Here is a 20,263-nt window from a genome sequence, read left to right as displayed (position 1 = left end):
GCAAGAAGCTCACCCCAGCCGAGAAAAACTATTGCGTGACCCGGAAAGAACTCCTGGCAGTAGTCAAGAGCCTTGACTTTTTCCATGCTTACCTGTACGGTGCAACTTTCACCATCCGCACGGATCACGCTGCATTGCGGTGGTTGAAGTCACTGAAAAACCCTGAGGGCCAGCTTGCTCGCTGGATAGGTAAACTAGAGCAGCATCACTACACTATGGTGCACCGATCTGACTAACACACGGTAACGCGGACAGCTTGAGCCGGCGCCCTGCCTACCTGAGTGTCAACATTGCCTCCAGAGGAAAGCGTCCAGAATATGCCGCCGCACTACAGTGGAACAGACAGTGCCATGGGAAGACTTGGGAAAACTGCAGCGGGAGAACCGAGATCTGAGACCAGTTGTGGAGTGGCTGAGTCAGTCGTCAACGCGACCTGGGTAGGAAGTAATCTCGAGAGAAAGCCCTTCCATCAAGAATTACTGGACTCAGTGGGACACTCTTCAGATGGACGACGGGGTGTTGCAGCGACGCTGGGTCTCTCATGATGGTCTTGACCACTACTGGTCCACGGTGCTACCTGTGAAGTTCCGGGAAGGCGTCTTGAAAGAAATGCACGACAGCATCACCAGCGGACACCTTGGGGTAAAGAAGACACTGAGTCGCCTGCGCCAAAGGTTCTACTGGGTTGGCATGAGGAAGGACGTGGAAGAATGGTGTCACGCGTGTAAGGTGTGCTGTGCAAAGAAGGGCCCCAAGAAACGTCACCGTGCCCCATTGCAACTATACCAGGTTGGAGCCCCCATGGAACGGGTGGCAGTGGATATAGCAGGACCCTTGCCTCTGACGGCGAACGGAAATAGGTACATTTGCGTCACAATGGATTACTTCACCAAGTGGACGGAAGCCTACGCCATCCCTGACCAGGAAGCCACTACCATCGCTACGGTTTTGGTGGAGGAGTTCTTCTGTCGCTTCGGTGTGCCTAACGAGCTCCATTCTGATCAGGGAAGGAAGTTTGAGTCAACAGTCCTTGCTGAGTTCTGCAAGCTTCTGGGTATCAAGAAGACCCGGACCACCCCTCTGAACCCACAGTCAGATGGAATGGTGGAGAGGTTTAATTGGACGTTGGGCCAGGAGTTGGTCAAGCAGTGCAACAGTGGTCAGTCTTCATGGGATCAGAAGCTGTCTGCGCTTCTCCTGGCTTACAGGTCTGCCGCCCACGAGACTTTTTTTTTTTTTATTTTTTTGCGCCGGTTTTCCTCGGTGGGTGGATCTTGGCCTGTGCCGGTGGGCAAGGCTTCTTTCGCTCTCCGGTGGGCGGGTCAGCCTGTTCTCCGGCAGCGGAGTGTTTAGTTTGGCGCCATCTTGCATTATTCAGCTGCCCACCCAGGCCTCATTCTCCCAGAGCTCATCTAAGATCCTCAGAGATAGTGGTCTTCTGATAGGTGGTCTTCTGGAGTTAAGCCACTAAGCGGCGGCACCTGGCGGCAGCTTGGTGGCACCGGGCGGGGATTGAACTCGCGTCCTCCTGAACACGAGGCCGTTACTTTGACGACTCAGCCACCGCCACCGGTATTCACCGGCAAAGCTGATGTTTGGACGTGAGCTGCGATTGCCGGTGGACCTACTGACAGGAAGGCCTCCTGGGGAAAGCCTTCCAAGGGACGCCTCCAGTTTTGCCCGTCAACTAGAGGAACGGCTGGAAGAGGTGCACCATCAAGTCCGAGGTGCCTTGAAGTTCTCCGGGGAGGCCATGAAGCGCGGTTACAATATGACGGCAAGCCACGTTGACTTCAAGGAAGGAGACCAAGTCTGGCTTTACAACCCGCAGAGGAAGAAAGGACAGTCTCCGAAGTTACAGAGCCCCTGGGAAGGCCCTTACACTGTGCTAGAACGCCTCTCCGACGTGACTTACCGAATCCGGAGAACGGAAAGGACCAAGCCGAAAGTTGTCCACGTCAACCGCCTATGGAGGTACCACGGTCCGGGAAACTACTCTTGGAACAACTACAGACACCCAGCAGGCGACGAAAACGCAAGGGACGTCCAGGACCGAGAGGAGGTCGACGACGACATAGGCCTTCTGGACCTTTCAGCCGAGGGAGATAACCTCTCGGCTTCGGCAGATGTTCCAGGGACACCCCAAGAGGCGGACGACGACGAGGCGCACCAGGAGACAGACGCGCAGGAGGCACCGAGCAGAAGACAGAGACAACGCAGGCGTCCACAGCGATACGACGATTATTATGTTTGATTATGTATTGATAGTGTTGTGCTGGAAGCTTCCCCCGGCGACCATAGGCCTCTAGAAGGCTCCGGGAGAAGCGACCAGGGGGGCGGGGAGCAAGGCGAGCCGTCCGCGCCCCGTGGGGCGCGGCCAGACGCCAGGCGGGAAGTGTTGCCAACTCACATATATTTTTGCTACATGTTCTTGTATGATCTAAAATATACTGTAACATTCTAGGCTGTACTGTTCTGGATATATATATAGGAGAAGAGGGCGAGAGAGTCCAGTCCCAGTCATAGTAAGCTAGTGGTCAGTGAAGAGTCAGAGTGAAGTGTACTACTAAGGAAGAATATTAAACTACAGAAGCTGTGCAAGGTATTTACATATCTCCCTCCCACGGAATCTCCTGACGGCGACGCGGAACCCAAGTAACATGTCCGGTATAACAATAAAATGAAAGACCAAAAATTAAGATAGCTGGCAGAGTAAAAAGAGAAAATGGGAAAAAGGAGAGAAGGCAGAAGGAAGATGAGGAAGTAAACACGAGATACAACAGCATCAAAATTTTTCCTATAAATAAAGTTAAAAATAAAAAAGTGAAACAGGAAAATGAACGCACAACAAATCACATTGAAATCAACCAGGATACTGAATGAGTTTTCTTCGGAGAGATGCGCGGGCCGCGGGCATCGCCCGCGCCGTGTGAAAACACACATTGAACACTGTACCCTTTGCTGCTATGCGCGGACGCGGGCCCGCAGATGACCCAAGGGGGCCCGCGTTGAATTTCGCCCGCGCGCGGGCGATCGTCCCCGGCGTGTGAGAGGTTCCATAAAAAACATCAGTCATAAGTTAACGCGGGTCCGCGTTATAAGCGCGGACTCGGTCCTCGCCCGCAAGTGTGAAAGGGGCCTAACATCAGATAGAGTACGTATACGTGAAGCGTTTTCTGGCGTTCCATGGCCAAGGAGGAAATATGTAAAAAATGGAAAGGCACAAATCCCAAGCCTGCGTGAATTCAAGAAATAACACACGCTACAGAAAAAAAGTACTACATAAAAAGAAAGTGAAGTCTATCAATCATAATTTTCAGAAATTTGGAATTTTTGGCCAGAAAATATTATACGGATAACATGAATAGGCTACGGCCACGTGAGCCTACGTCGTCAATGAATGTTTCTCAAAATAGATCACCTGCTCTTATTCAACTCAGCAGCTCCATTGTTAAAGTGCTGAACATACAATAGTCACTCTGCCACTCTACACTGTCCACTGTCAAGCACAAAAGTCATTAAAGGTGATAATATAGCGGCAAAGGTCGACCTTACAGTCCCACACGCGTCTCGTGTCGCCTGCCACTCTCCCCGTCATAATACAGAAACATCCCAAATGAACACCACTGAGTGCTAGGATTCGAACCCCGGCCTTCTGACTAGAAGTCAGGGCAGCATACCGACCAGACCACCGATGGGCTAAAAGGTTGCTTCTAGTCAGAAGGCCCGGGTTCGATTCCTGGCACTCAGTGGTGTTCATTTGGGATGTTTTTCACTGTGTTAATACAGTTTCTCTGATGTATTTACACACCGTATTTGCCATAAGGGTTTGATTAAATGCGTTTCTGTCAGTCACGGGTGTGGGCGGGGTTACCTTCACCTTCATGTCCACAGTGCTGGGCTGGGGCGTCAATTAATGGCCGCACAAGTGGCCTCTGGCGCGGTAACCTTTTAACCCATCGGTGGTCTGGTCGGGATGCTGCCCTGACTTCTAATCAGAAGGCCCGGATTCGAATCCTGGCACTCAGTGGTGTTCATTTGGGATGTTTTTCACTGTGTTAATACAGTTTCTCTGATACAGAATCATATTACATACTCACCACTGTCACCAGACAAATTCACTTGGTGCCTCTACAGTATAATTATATAGTCCTCCAATCACTTTGACAGCACCTTACACCTAAAATCAAATAAATATGAGAGGCAAGAAGGAGAGAATTAAGGCACACTTATGACTTTCGTGCTCTCTCTCCTTTCTTCCTGTCTCCCGCTACAAACACCCCTCCGCCGCTTTCAGTTGACAGCTTGACATCGCACTCTACACACAATTTTATGAACCCATCATTTAACACCTTATTTTTTTTTTCACTCAGAGCACACCTTATATCCTACCATTAACTCAAAACAAAACCAAAGGGGAAATAACTCGGTCAGTCGGTGTCACTGAGCTCTCAATTCCACACACACACACACACACACACACACACACACACACACACACACACACACACACACACACACACACACAGATACACATTCGTAATCGTAATACTAATATACATATTCCTATTATTTTCCTATAATATTTATTTATTCATTATTATTTTTTCTTTGCAAAAGGGGGGGGGCATGTCCCCACCCCCTCGGTACGCCACTGTACAAGCCCTTTCTAGAGAGACAATTCCTATAAACACACTAGAATCTCAATATTAGTTCAATTTTAGCTGATGGTATATGTTCACCCTTGGAGATGCTATGGAATACTGTCCCTTTCCTTACCTTGCCACTCGCGACAACACTAGTTGCCATGTCAAGCTCAAAGTTGTCCTGAGCCTTCCCCGGGGCAGCCATGGCGATAGGGTTGGTGCCCATGAGGCCCTGCACGGGGGAATGAGTAAGTTGAGAACAAGAAAGAATGAGTGGAAATAGAGTGGATAGTTGCATAGAATAGTAGAATGAAATAAACAAGGACCAAACCAGACTAGAAAAATAATACATGATCAGAATATGATAAACAAGATAGAATAGAATAAAATGAATGAAAATAGAAAATAGCAATAGAAAGAGAAAGCACAGAGAAACAAAAAAAAAGATAGAAAAGATGAAAGAAACAGGCAGACAGAGACAGACAGAGAAGGAAAGAAAAAAGATTGGGTCAACATATCCCTCAAAAACTCACCTTCTTGGCTCTGGTTGCAAGGACCCCAGAACCTGCATTAGTGAAGCTCATGCCCTAGAAGGAAGGAACCAACAACAGATCACACAGGAGCATTAGAAAATCATATGCTCACCTACTTAACAGCCAGGGGAGGGGATGAAAATTTATGGAAGGAAGGAACTAGCAAGATCACACAGGAGCATTACAAAACCATATGCTCATCTCACAGCCAAGGAAGGAAGGGAAAAAAAATTTGGTGGAAGGAACTAACAAGGTCACACAGAAGCATTTCAACACCATATGCTCACCTACTTAACAGCCAAGGGAGGGGATGAAAATTTATGGAAGGAAGGAACTAGCAAGATCACACAGGAGCATTACAAAACCATATGCTCATCTACTTAACAGCCAAGGGAGGGGATGAAAATTTATGGTAGGAAGGAACTAACAAGGTCACACAGGAGCATTTCAACACCATATGCTCACCTACTTAACAGCCAAGGGAGGGGATGAAAATTTATGGTGTCCACCTCTGCAGTGACATTCTCAGCCTTTCTGAGCCATGGAATTGAATAAGGGCAAATAAGAATCAATATAATCATTTTTCCATGGTCTCTAATAGCCGGTGACCTTACGAGTATATAAGAGGGATATAAAAGTTAAAATACAAGGGTGGGAGGTTACTATTATGAGACCCGCTTCTTAAAATCTTCACCTATCATACACTGCAAACTATCAATGGGTCACAGTAGATGGTAGAGCCTCCTATCCTGCAGTTTGGGTAGTATGCATATATCACTGCAAAAACTTATATATATATTTTTTTACAACATTGGAGACGGCTCAAGGGCAACAAAAAGGGTGTAGAGAAAAAGCCTGCTACCCACAGGTCCCACAACAGACAAAATTAAAGAGTGGCCAAAAAAGAGATCAATTTTGGGTGCACAAAATATCTCAATCCAGTACTCACAACGAGGCCTTGACTGGCGGCGCGGACGGCATACCAGCCAGCAATGCCGTAGTGATTGCTGCCTGAAAGGAAAATACAGAAGTCACTGATTAATTCTTGTTTAAAGGATTTGGACAGTATAGGGATAAAAGAAGGAAGATGCTGGTTAACTCTTGTAGAAGGGATTTGGACAGTATAGGGATGAACGAATGAAGATGCTGGTTAATTCTTGCATTAGGGGTTTAGACAGTATAGGGATGAAAGAATGAAGATGCTGATTAATTCTTGCATTAGGGGTTTAGACAGTATAGGGATGAACGAATGAAGATGCTGGTTAATTCTTGCATTAGGGGCTTAGACAGTATAGGGATGAAAGAATGAAGATGCTGGTTACCTCTTGTATTAAGGATTTAGACAGTATAGGGATGAAATAATGAAGATGCTGGTTAACTCTTGCATAAGGGATTTTGGACAGTATAGGGATGAAAGAATAGGGATGAATGAAGATGCTGGTTAACTCTTGCAATAGGGATTTGGACAGTATAGGGATGAATGATAATGCTGGTTAACTCTTGTATAAGGGATTTGGACAGTAATGGGATGAGTTAAGGTCGGGTTGTAAATGGTCAGCCTAAAAAAAAAATATATATTTTTATTTCTGGCTTATAAAATTTTGTGATTTTTTTTGCTTTCTTTTGGTATATGAATGAATCTGATGAAAAAATAATACAGTGGTATGCAACATACATTGCAATGTGCTGCAATGAACTTCCGCACGGCGCCACGGGCTTGCAATCCATGTTTTCACCACTTTTTAATTTTAGGATTTTTTTCTAGGTCTGTCATGAAACTCTTAGGCTCTCTCTCACCACTGGCTAAGAAATGGGAAATTTTAGCAGTCACTATTATTTTTTCGTATTTTTTCGTGAAAATCGATAAAATCATACTTTTTTCATAAATCCAATAAAATACTCTATTTATCCGCCTCTGATGTCTTTTACATTACATTTTATTGATTTTACACAGTAGAAAACTGGTTTTTACTTTGAAATATGGCGAAAAATAATCAAATTCGAGTACATTTATTTGTGACTCCGTCAAAAAAGACTTAACCTTTGGTAAACAAAGCAGCAATCAAAGAAAGTAAGTAAGGGAAACCATGTCTGCTTTTTTCTTCATATCCTGATGTATATATCCTGTGAATTTCAAGTCCCAAGATGGAATAGGTAAAATTAAAAAAAATATTTAAACTTCATCTCTTGATATCGCAAAACCATGATTTTGCATTAAAAAAAAAAAAAAAAACTACTCCTTTGTACTTCTTGTTATACACATATCTCTCACTGCAACTTATGAAAGTATGTGTAAGGAATAAAGGCTCCCCTTGAAACTACTGTTTGAAGTTGATTTAGATTTTTGAGAAATATTTATGTAAAAAAAATTGTATTATTTCATCGAACTTTAAAAAAACATCTATTACTACTGTATAAAACCAAAAGAGAGTAGCCTTTAATCTCCTATCCTTCCTGATTAAAATGTTTTTTGAATTAAAGAAATCGGCGCATAAATAAGGGAGAAGATACACTTAGAACATAAGAAATTTAACAAGGGATTTGAGATTTTAAAACCCCCCCTTAAGATGCTGGTTAACTCTTGCATAAAGGATTTTGACAGTATAGGAATGAAAGAATGAAGATACTGGTTAACTCTTGCATAAGGGATTTGGACAGTATAGGGATATATGAAGATGCAGGTTAACTCTTACATAAGGGATTTGGACAGTATAGGGATGAAAGAATGAAGATGCTGGTTAACTCTTGCATAAGGAATATGGACAGTATAAGGATAAAATAATGAAGATGCTGGTTAACTCTTGCATTAGGGATTTCGAGACTATAGGGATGAAAGAATGCAGATGCTGGTTAACTCTTGCATAAGGGACTAGGACAGTATAGGGATGAAAGAATGAAGATCCTGGTTAACTCTTGCATGAGGGATTTGGACAGTATAGGGATGAAAGAATGAAGATTCTGGTTAACTCTTGCATTAGAGATTTGGACAGTATAGGTATGAAAGAATGAAGATGCTGGTTAACTCTTGCATTAGGGATTTGGAGAATATAGGGATGAAAGAATGAAGATGCTGGTTAACTCTTGCATTGGGGATTTGCAGAGTATAGGGATGAGCTAGAGTAGAAAGTCGAGTGCATGCAGGACAGTACTATGCTTGATCCTACCCGTCCCGCAGCGTACCTCTGGCGCAGACCCAGCCGACGCCTGCACTCCGAGCCTTCTCAATGGCCTTGTCCATGCAGAAGGTGCCCACCACGCCCCCAAGGGCGCTCTTCCCGTCCACCAGGGCCGTGGCGGCGGACTCCTTCAGCACCTCCGGCGTGACGTGCCCGTCCGTGACACCGTGACGCAACTCTGCCACGTACATATCTGGTGAAGGGGAGGTCACTTAGCAATATGACTGATTTCCTCCTACCCGCTCACTAACTACCATTACTAAGCTTAACCAATACATGTTCGGCAAACCAAAGCGTTGTCCAAGTATTGATTTTGTTCTCCATAAAGTGGCCTACATCCTCAATGCCTGCAGCTGATTCTTTTAACTACTGATATCATAGGCTACAAAATAGGGCCAAACACTCATCCCATCCTTAACCCCTTGGCTGCGGATTTCCTACCAGAGAACCTCACCAAGCTACAGGAGTGGGACAAAATGTGGCTGCTGTACAATTCAATGAAGAAAAATGTAAAGTTGTGCACATTGGGAGGAGACTCAGGGGATACTGAGCACACCAATACCACATGGGAAACAATCCACTATCCACCACGTACAGAGGCAGAGAAAGACCTGGGACTATATGTTACCAGGCTACCAGTGAAGGGATATCCAGCACACCAATACCACATGGGAAACACTCCACTATCCACCACTGAGGCAGACAAGGACATGGGACTATATGTTACCAGGCTACCTGTGAAGGTATATCCAGCACACCAATACCTAATGGGAAACACTCCACTATCCACCACAGAGGCAGAGAAAGACCTGAAGCTATATATATTGTTACCAGGCTCCTAGTGAAGGCGAAATCTATGCCAGTCACAGCGGACACAGCGGTTAATATCTTTCAGGTCTTACATTAGTTTGTCTACAGGATCAAGTTCTTCAGCTTACCCAGCCTCTGCAGACCGTGGCTGTAGTGGCCTCGCACGTCCGCCGCCACCATCACCTCCGCGTGGGGCACCGCGTTCTCCCTTGAGGCGCCGGCGGCCACCAAGCAGTCCACGATGAAACGCTGCACCTCCGCCACTGCAAACTGAGAGGCTAAGTCTATATCAAGGAGACTATAGAAGGTATATAGTCTCTTTGGTCTATATATACCAAGTCAAGTCACTCTGCTTCAAAACTGCGACCGGTACGCGCAGGAGGCGGTTTTGGGGTGGAGCAGCGGGATGACGTCACTTGAAGCTAATAAAAAAAATTAAAAAAATACCCGCCAGTTCAGGGGTGACTAAAGTTGGGGCCGTATGTGCACTCTGGATGTGCATTCTCGCCTCCTTTCACAGCGCGTTCAGGCAAGCCACTGACGAAAAAAATATGTCTTTTGATTGTGCTATTGCGTGACTGTAATTCCATTGCCTAAAAACGGCGGTGTGGGGTGTGAGGGAGGGCATGATGAAGTGATTGATTTAAATTAGTCCGCCTTTCTTCGTTTTCTCTAAATCCCTGTTTCTACATTCTCTAGTTTGGCTCCAAGCAGTGTCACGCATAAACCACGCCTCGGCCGTGTCTCCTCGAATCCCTCAAACCTGCGTATGACTTGACTTGGTGTATATAGACTTAGCTGAGAGGGACATGCCAGCACGCCGCACGCCCCGCCCCGCCACGGAGGGACGGCGGGGGAGCGCCTGATGGTAGTAACGGAGCTGACGGTTGGCAGTTTTGAGTCAAGTGCTATTTTGAAGCGCCGGGAAGGATTCACTTAACAACGAGGTGCTCTCAGACACTTCCACACCTCACCTCTTCATGTCAGCTAATTCCAAAGCCCAAAATGAAGACTAATCGAGTTCTAATGAGTGTTTTTTTATGTTCATGGAAGAAAGGTCAAACTACCACCAGGGTCGTCAAACTACCCCTGGAAATGCCCATAACTCCTATGAAAGCCTTGTCCAATATGTGTTTCTTAGGTTCATGGTACAAAACAAGGGTCAAACTGCCACCAGGGTCATCAAACTACCCCTGGAAATGCCCAAAACTCCTACGAAAACCTTGTCAAATGTGTGTTTCTTAGGTTCTTGGTACAAAAGAAGGGTCAAACTACCACCAGGGCCATCAAACTACCCCTGGAAATGCCCAAAACTCCTACGAAAACCTTGTCAAATGTGTTTCTTAGGTTCATAATGCAGTAGAAGGGTCAAACTACCACCAGGATCATCAAACTACCCCTAGAAATGCTCAAAACTCCTATGAAAACCTTGTCAAATGTGTGTTTCGTAGGTTTATGGTACAGAAGAAAGGTCAAACTACCACCAGGGTCATCAAACTACCCCTAGAAATGCTCAAAACTATGAAAACCTTGTCAAATGCGTGTTTCTTAAGTTCATGGTACAGAAGAAGAGTCAAACTACCACCAGGGTCATAAAACTACCCCTGAAAATGCCCAAAAGTCATACGAAAGCCTTGCCAAATCTGCGAGCTTGGCCGCCGATCATATGTTAAGGAGCATGGCCCGTTCATATAGGCTGTGTCTGCTACCCCAAGGAAACTCGGGTCACGTTGGAAATAACACTGAAACTTGTAGTGTGAAAGATCCATTCACAACTTGTACTCCTTTATGGACAGTTTTAAATGATGAAGCAATTAAACTGGAACTGTTCCCACTCATGTCTCTATAACTGTACGAAGATTAATTGTTAGCACTTGTAGTCTATGGAAAGGTGTTCTAATATAACTTAACATAACATAACAAAACATAAGATGACAGCCAACACCGCCTATATTGGGCTTTTTTTAGTGAACTTTTTTAAGCGGGCTTTTTTTAGCGGGGTTTTTTTAGCAGGTTTCTTTTAGCAGGCTTTTTTATTATTATTTTCAAGCTGGCTTTTTTATATTTTTTAGCGGACTTTTTTGCGATTTTTTTATTTTTTAGCTTTTTTTATTTATTTTTAGCGTGCTTTTTAATTTTTTAGCGGGCTCTTTTAGTTTTAAGCGGGACTTTTTTGGCAGACTTTTTTATTTTTAGCGGGCTTTTTTCAATTTTTTAGCGAGCTTTTTTTTTATTTGCAGCGGGCTTTTTTATTTCTTGGGGGCTTCTTTTTATTGTTTAGCGGGCTTTGTCGGGACCCAGAAGAACACACAGGATGACCATAGCAGCACAGTTAATTAATAGTGACCCCAATCAGAGGCAAATACCGGGTGGAGGTATGGAGACAAGAATTATAAATATGATAGGAGAGGGAAGGAACGCAATTAGTCAGATATACAAAGCCGTAAACATCTGATAAGACTAGCACTAACAAGGCGGGTTACGGAAAATACCCAGACCCAGATACAGAAAACAGATACCCAGTAGGCGTGGTCAGAAAGTGTGGATAACCATTCAGAAGACTCTAACATGTCACGTGCAGTGTGATGACATGCTATAAGCGAATAACTGAACAGCGAAGTCACTGTGGGAGTGTCTTAAGAGTGAATCACGAATAGCAGGAGAAGTAAACAATACAACATAATGAGCGAGCCAATGGTTGTTGACAGGAAGTATTGGCTACTGGTTATGTAGAAAATTAAGGCGTGTCAAGAATATAGTTCCGTCTCAAGCAAAGAAAAAATGTGACCTAGAAATCAGTAGTAGAGCAGACCGAGCTTGGTTCTCGCCTCAAGCAGAGCTGCCCTTACTCACTCAGCTGAGAATGGCTGTTGTGATCTTAATCGTGGGTAGAAATTCGAGAATCTAAGGGAAACCGACTGTTTTGTCCGGGAGATTATATTGTAGGAGATGTGTAGTAGGATTGTGAATGGTAAAGAATAGTAATTATTTGTTTGCGATGTTAAGCAGAGATGGAAACCACTGCGTGTGGTATGATTTGGTGTTTCCGTGAATTACAGTAGATTATACTATAGGATGTGTTATTAGGATTTGTGAGGAGAGTACTTAATTATTGTGATGTAAGCAGATAGATACAAACCACTGTTTGTGGAATGATGAGTGTTATTATTATTGGCAACAATTGAGCACATATTATAGTATTATGTTTAAGACATGTCGTTTGTCATATGTTGTATCCATTGCTGAATATGCCAGAGTGTTATGATCGTCTGAGCATAGAATATTGCGTAAGGCAGTTATTTTCATTTAATTTTAAATAAATGTATATTATATTTTTCCCTTGTCTATTCCCGAACAGCAGTCTCCAATAACAACTTAAGCCGGATCACGCTACCAGGGATACGAGACTGTGAGATAATTTATGGAGTAATTAATGAGTGATAAAAGAGTTGTTTTAATACAAGTTAATGCAAATAAAATAAAATGTAAGGATTAAATACAAGAAAAGAAGGATCCAAAAGCTTTTGAAATTTTTTTTGCGGGCTTTTTTTATTTTTTCAGCGGAATTTTTTAGCTGGCATTTTTTAGGGGGCATTTTTTTCATTTTTTAGCGTGTTTTTTATATTTTTAGCGGCCTTTTTTAAATTTTTTAGCGGGCTTTTTTTTTTTTTTAGTGGGCTTTTTGCAGGTTTTTTAGCGGCTTTTTTAAGGGCTTTTTAGCGGGCTTTTTAGGGCTTTTTTTTTAGCGGGCTTTTTTTTTTTTTAGCAGACTTTTTTAGCGGGCTTTTTTAGCGGTTTTTTTTTATTTTTTAACGGTCTTTTTTTCTAGCGTTTTTTGTTTTGTTTTTAGTAGGCTTTTTTTTTAGCGGGCTTTTATATTGGGCTTATTTTATTTTTTAATGGCTTTTTTTAGTGGGCTTTTTTCAGCCGGCTTTTTTATTTTTATTTTCAGCGGTCTTTTTAATTTTTTTGTGGGATTTTTTAGCGGGCTTTTTTTTTAAGTTGGCTTTTTTAGCGGACCTTTTTTTTACCGGGCTTTTCTTTTTTAGCGGACTTTTTAGCGGGCTTTTTTATATTTTTATCAGGCTTTTTTAGCGGGCTTTTTATAGCGTCTTTTTATTTTTTAGCGGGCTTTTTTAGCAGTTTTTTTAGCGGGCTTTTTATAGCGGTCTTTTTTTTTTCCTAGCGGGCTTTTTTTAGCAGGCTTTTTTTAGCGGGCTTTTTTAGCAGGCTTTTTTTAGCGGGCTTTTTTTAGCAGGCTTTTTTTAGCGGGCTTTTTTTAGCAGGCTTTTTTTAGCGGGCTTTTTTAGCAGGCATTTTTTAGCGGGCTTTTTTTAGAAGGCTTTTTTTAGCGGGCTTTTTTCAGCAGACTTTTTTCAGCAGGCTTTCTTCAGCAGGCTTTTTTCAGCAGGCTTTTTTCAGCAGCCTTTTTTTTAGCGGGTTTGTTTTAAGCGGGCTTTTTTATCTTACATCAGAGAACACGGCTCAAGGGGAACAAAAAGGGTACAAGAAAATAAGCCCACTACTCGCCGCTCCCATACAAGATAAAAGTAAAGAGTAGTCAAAAGAGAGGTCAATTTCGGGTGGAGAGGTGTCTTGATACACTCCTCTTAGGCAGGTCATAGGCAGGAGGAAATACAGACAAAGGGCTTTTATCAATTTTTAGCGGGCTTTTTTTAGCGGGCTTTTATAATTTTTTAGCGGGCTTTTTTAGCGGGCTTTTTTTAATATTTTTTAGAGGCCTTTTTTTAGCGGGCTTTTAAAAAAAAAATTTAGTGGGATTTTTTCTACACTCTTTTTGTTGGCCTTGAGCCGTCTCCTTTGTTGTAAAAAAATAAATAAATAAAATAAAATCATTCGTTGGCATGAGCATTACTTTCATTACATGCCGGTGAGACGTGCATTGGGGTGAGGGAGACAAGTAAGAACTAATGTGATGATAACAAACCTAATTGTCCTTCCTAATGCCCATGGCCACTGTCGCTCTAATTAAGGGGCACGGAAGGGTTGGTATTCTCAGAAACTGCCGTCTGTCTCTCAAATCAATTTATTCCAAAGGTCAAAAAGGAGATTAATCGGGTTCTAATTAGTGTTTCTTGAGGTTCATGGTACAGAGGAAGGGTCAAACTACCACCAGGGCCATAAAAGTACCCATGGAAATGCTTAAAACTCCTATGAAATCCTTGTTAAATGTTGGAGTTAAGAATATGTGACCCTCAGAAACATCAAACGATATACATACACACATATCTATATTTGTCTATCTATCACACATCCCCTCCCTTTCACCCTCTTTCCCCTCTTACCCCTTCTCAGCCCTCGGTCACCTGTCCCTCACCTTCCCTTTCCCCCTCTTCCTCCTCCTTCTCCTCGTCCTCCGCCTCCCCCTCCCCCTCCCTTTCTCCTCATCCCCTTCCTCTTCCTTCTCCTTCCCCTCCTTCTCCTCCTCCTCCCCCTCCCCATCCTCCTCCTCTTCCTTCTCCTGCTCCTCCTCCTCGCCACCCATCACACCTTCCACAATTTCTCCTCGTTCTTCACGGCAGGTCCCTCCCCACCTTACCCGCTCTCCCTTCCCCCCTTGACCCACCCCTCCTTCTGGTCCCTCTCCTGGCCGCCGAGTGCTTGTTGTTGGTGATAGTCAGGTGCGTTATGTTGACAGGTATTTTTGCTCTAAGGATAAAAACAGGGCGAGGGTGTGTTTCCCAGGGGCAAGGGTGGGCCATATATCAGACAGGATTGAGGCGTGTATGGCAAGCGAGGGATCGAACCCCATTGTCTTCCTCAGCTGTGGCGGAAACGACGTTTCCCGTGTGCCAAGCGAGGACCTTCTCCGGCGTTTTAGGGAATTGTTAGGTAGCATACGGGACGTACGCTGGTGGGTCGCCAGTAGTGTGTGGCGTCCTGCCGAGGAGGGGCGTTGGCAATGGATGGCTGTCCAGGGCGATAGCAGTGAACAGCAGACTAAGAGCAGCGCATTGCGAGCGCAATGGGTGGCTGTTCGTTAACAATTGGGACCTCTTCTTTGGCAACGACGCCTTCTACGCCCGGGACGGGATACACTCAGTGATGGGATTCAGCCGGTTCGCACCGGTTCGCGAGAACCAGTTCTTGGAATTTCTTTAATCCCGAGAACCGGTTGTTACTGTTAGTTTAAATCAGGGGTTCTCAATTTTTCCCCCAAGAAAACCTTTTACTTATAACCTATTTTGGTAAACCCCTCATAGAGAGAGCCTGTTCTTAAAAAAATTTAATCCCACCACTGGATACATTTGACGTTCAAGGGTGTTGAGGCTCTCTCAGACTCCCTTGAGCGAGCACTTAGTACCCTGAGGGATTTTTTAGTATAGAGGAGGGGGGGGGAGGAGTAATGGGAGAGGACATCTAGCTCATAATACAACCAGGCAGCTTAGTATTAATTATTGGAGAGTAACACAGGGCGGGCTAAGGATCTTCTATACTTACAGCAGGAGCCTCAGAAACAAGATAGACATACTAAGGGATGAAGCCTGTGTAGAAAATTTTGACATAACAGCTCTCTTGGACAGTGGAGTCTAAGGCTCTTCGTCTCATCAGCTCTCCTCCTATTACTGATAGTCTTGTACCTCTTAATTTCCGCCGCCATGTTGCCTCTCTTTTATCTTCTATCGTTAATTTCACGCTGACTGCTCTTCTGAACTTGCTAACTGCATGCCCCCCCCCCCGCGGCCTCGCTGCACGCGACTTTCTACTCATGCTCATCCCTATATTATCCAAATCCCTTTCGCACGAGTTAACCAGCATCTTCACTCTTTCATCCCTCACGCTGGTAAACTCTGGAACAATCTTCCTTCATCTGTATTTCCTCCTGCCTACGACTTGAAATCTTTCAAGAGAAGGGTATCAGGACACCTCTCCTCCCGAAATTGACCTCTCTTTCGGCCACCTCTTTGAATTCTTTTTAGGAGCAGCGAGTAGCGGGCTTTTTTTTATTATTGTTTCCTTGTTTGTGCCCCTGAGCTGTCTCCTTTGTTGTAAAAAAAAAATAAACTGAGACATGGATAGACACTGCCAATAGAAATTTTAGGTCGGAATTTGAAATAACGGATTATCAGATGTTTCACAAAGACAGAAGGGGGAAGAAGGGGAGTTGCGCTATATGTTAAAGACTCACTTAAATGTTCCGTTAACAATTCAGTCAAAACTAGCATGGATTCAGAATCTGCTTGGGTGGATGTTTACAAAGGGAAAGAGAAAATAACGCTAGGGGTTCTGTATAAGCCACCCAACCTTAACAGGCAGGACACGAGTATATTACTAAAAAAGATTGGCAGGGCGAGTAGGAATAAAAATGTCTGCGTAATGGGGGACTTTAATTATAGGAATATAGACTGGGAAGACCTAGTGGGTGACCTGGAAGCCGAGTATTTTCTTGAAGTTATACAAGATAATTTCCTTAAGCAGGTAGTTACTGAGCCTACCAGAGGAGGTAACATATTAGACTTAGTCCTAACTAATAATGGAAACTTGTTACGTGAGTTGGAGGTGGGCGGAGAGTTAGGAAATAGTGACCACAGAACGCTTCGTTTTAGCTTAGACTGGGCGGTAACCCGCTAACCAAACCCAGTGTTAGTACCAGATTTTAGAAGAGCAAATTACGAGGGGCTTCGAAGACATCTTGAAGAGGTAAACTGGGAAAATTTGGGGACTCATGAGGGCCAGAACTGTGGGTTGGAGAGCCAGGAGAACCAGATAGAAATGTCTTACAATAATTTAGTTAGAGTAATAGTAGATGGGCAGGGACAGCATATACCCCAGCGAACGCTTAGAAAAGAAAACAATGATCCTAAGTGGATGACTCGTGGACTAAAACACGAGATAGGTTTAAAGAAGGGATTTTATCAAAAAATAAAGAATGGTGAAACACATCTCAGGGGCCGGTATGTCTGACTATCTAGATTAGTGAAGAAAAACACCAGGGTAGCAAAAAGGAACTATGAGATTAAAGTAGCAAATGAGGCGAAAAGTAATCCTAAGGGCTTCTTTCGGATGTATAGAACAAAAACAAGGGAGAAAATTGGACTACTGAAAACAAACACAGGCGAGCTAGTGGAAAATCACGAAAATATGAGCACATTGTTGAACGACTACTTCCTTTCAGTATTCACACAAGAGGATCGAACGACTATTCCGGAAAGGGTTCAGGTGTACGAGGGTGGGGATGGCGATAAACTAAGGGGTATAATCATTACCAGGCAAGTAATCCAGGATGACATAAATAAGCTTAAGAAGAATAAGTCGCCAGGTCCTGAAGAGATATTTCCGAGAATATTAAAGGAATACAGGGATGTACTCAGTGACCCACTAACCAACATCCTTAAGATGTCGGTAAATACTGGTTATATGCCCAGCCTATGGAAAGTAGCTAATGTGACGCCGATTTTCAAAAAGGGGGACAGGTCAGCTGCTTCAAATTATCGCCCAATTAGCTTAACATCACTCATAGGCAAGATGCTGGAGTCCATAATAGCCAGGAACATTCGGGAGCATTTATAGAAACATAGCTTAATTCACGATTTGCAGCATGGGTTCACGAAAGGTAGGTCATGCCTCACCAAACTCTTGTCCTTCTTCAATAAAGTATTTGAGGCGGTAGACAGAGATGAAAATTATGATGTAATCTATCTTGATTTTAGTAAAGCGTTTGACAAAGTTCCTCACTAACGACTGTTGCTTAAATTACAGGCTCACGGAGTAGAGGGTAAAGTTTTGAACTGGGTCAAGGCGTGGCTTAGCAATAGGAAGCAAAGAGTGTAAATCAATGGTAAAAGATCTGACTGGGGATGTGTTACGAGTGGGGTCCCACAAGGTTCGGTATTAGGTCCACTTTTATTTATTATTTATATCAATGACTTAGATACAGGAATTAGTAGTGATGTCAGTAAGTTTGCAGATGATACCAAGATCGGTAGAGTAATTGAGTTGTATCAGGATGAACTAAACAGATTGTATGACTGGGCGGATAAATGGCAGATGGAGTTCAATGTAGGGAAGTGCAGTATTCTGAGTGTAGGTAGGAACAACCCCTCACATAACTATTGCTTAAATGACACTCTCATAAGCAGGTCTGGGTGCGAGAGGGATTTAGGGGTCTTAGTGAGCTCTGATTTCCGTCCAAGGGCACAATGCATTCAAGCTAAAAATCGAGCAAACAGGGTACTGGGATTTATTTCAAGGAGCGTGAGCAACAGAAGCGCCGAAGTCTTCCTCAAACTATATTTAGCATTAGTTAGACCTCATCTTGATTATGCGGTTCAGTTCTGGTCACCTTACTATAGAATGGATATCAAAATGTTAGAATCGGTGCAGAGGAGGATGACTAAGATGATTCAGAGGTTAAGAAACTTGCCATACGAGGAAAGACTCAAACAGTTAAACTTGCATTCTCTAGAAAGGCGAATGGTGCGTGGAGATATGATCGAGGTTTATAAATGGATGAAGGGCTTTAATAAGGGAGACATTCATAAGGTTTTGTTGGTAAGAGAACCGGCTAGGCTGCATAGTAATGGGTTTAAACTGGATAAATTCAGATTCAACAGGGACGTAGGGAAAAATTGGCTTACTAACAGAGTGGTGGATGAGTGGAATAGGCTGAGCAGTCATGTGATGAGTGCCAATACAATTGTCACATTCAAAAATAGATTAGACAAATTCATGGACAGCGATATTAGGTGGGGCTAGATTCACGGGAGCTTAGGTTCAAAGGAGCTGCCTTATACAGGCCTACCGGCCTCTTGCAGACTCCTACGTTCTTATGTTCTTATGTCTATTTATCAACCTATCTATCTATCTATATCTATATGACGGCTCTTCTAAACAACTTTTGGCTTCTATGGCAGGCGATGCACATTCTATGGCCTGGAATATTTCAGGTCAATCTATCCACAAACCTTAGTGCCCAACCCCTCGGGGGGCGTAAACTGCTTCTTCTCGCTGAGGAAGTCCATCGTGGAGTGACTGAGGCGGTGGCAGTGTGTGTGTGTGTGTGTGTGTGTGTGTGTGTGTGTCGTGCCGGGTTCTAAGTCTGGCAGGGGTGAGGAGGAGGAAGAGGAGGAGGAGACGAGGGAGGGGATGCATTAGACAGGAGGAGAACACACACACACACACACACACACACACACACACACACACACACACATTGGAGCTAGACCTATCTATTACCCACCTTGTCATCACCTGCTCTTTCACACACAATCTCATTACGCAACTACTACTACTGCTACTACTACTGCTACTGCTACTGCTACTATTACTATTACTGCTACTACTACTACTACCACTACTACTACTACTATTACTACTACTACTACTACTACTACTACTACTACTACTACTACTACTGCTACTACTACTATTACTACTACTACTACTACTACTACTACTACTACTACTACTACTACTACTACTACTACTACTACTACTACTACTACTACTACTATTTTTTTTTTACAGCAGAGGAGACATCTTGAAAGAGTTCAAGTCGTAGGCAGGAGGAAATACAGATGAAGGAAGATTGTTCCAGAGTTTACCAGCGTGAGGGATGAAAGAGTGAAGATGCTGGTTAACACAGTATAGGGATGAGGGAAATATCGATAGAAGATAGAAAGAGAGGCATTGCGGCAAATTAAGCGAAGGTAGAGGTAGAAGACTATGAGGAGAGAGAGAGAGTGGCGAAGAGAGGCCTGCCCTCCTCTCACCCAGAAGAGCTGGAGTGGAGCCCCCCCCCCACACATGATGCATACTCCACACGAGGGGCGGACAAGGCCGAACGCCCAGCCTCGAGGGAAGCTGATTTAGTAAGAGATGAGATATGAAGTTTCCAGTTGAGATTTTGAGTTTGAGATAGAGACTGGGATGTTTATGTTGAAGAAGTGAGCTGCAAAATGTGTCAAAAGGGATAGGATAGTTGTTAAGAAAGTGTCGAGTGGATAGGTGGAGAAACTTTGTTTTTTGAGTTGTTGAAAGGACAGGTTCTCTTCTGCCCCAATCGGAAATAATAGTAAGATCTGGAGGCTGTGGTGTGCAGCAAGCCCTTGAGTCGTAAAGTTCCCTGAGGTGGGTC

General features: G+C 43.9%; 1 protein-coding gene across 1 annotated transcript; it reads right to left on the bottom strand.

Annotated features, from left to right (window-relative positions):
• Positions 1-2,695: 2,695 nt before the first annotated feature.
• LOC126986776 (uncharacterized oxidoreductase YjmC-like) lies at positions 2,696-19,250 on the bottom strand. The gene is made up of 7 exons (XM_050843148.1): positions 19,092-19,250; positions 9,294-9,435; positions 8,360-8,548; positions 6,129-6,190; positions 5,180-5,233; positions 4,780-4,878; positions 2,696-2,704 (listed from the first exon to the last, which is right to left on the bottom strand). Exons 1-7 carry the CDS (start codon positions 19,146-19,148, stop codon positions 2,696-2,698), a joined length of 612 nt encoding a protein of 203 aa, XP_050699105.1. The 5' UTR covers positions 19,149-19,250.
• Between the last annotated feature and the right edge of the window lie 1,013 nt (positions 19,251-20,263).

Source organism: Eriocheir sinensis, chromosome 63, assembly GCF_024679095.1.
Source record: "Eriocheir sinensis breed Jianghai 21 chromosome 63, ASM2467909v1, whole genome shotgun sequence".
Taxonomy (NCBI): domain Eukaryota; kingdom Metazoa; phylum Arthropoda; class Malacostraca; order Decapoda; family Varunidae; genus Eriocheir; species Eriocheir sinensis.
This window is presented reverse-complemented; position numbering and strand designations above follow the sequence as displayed.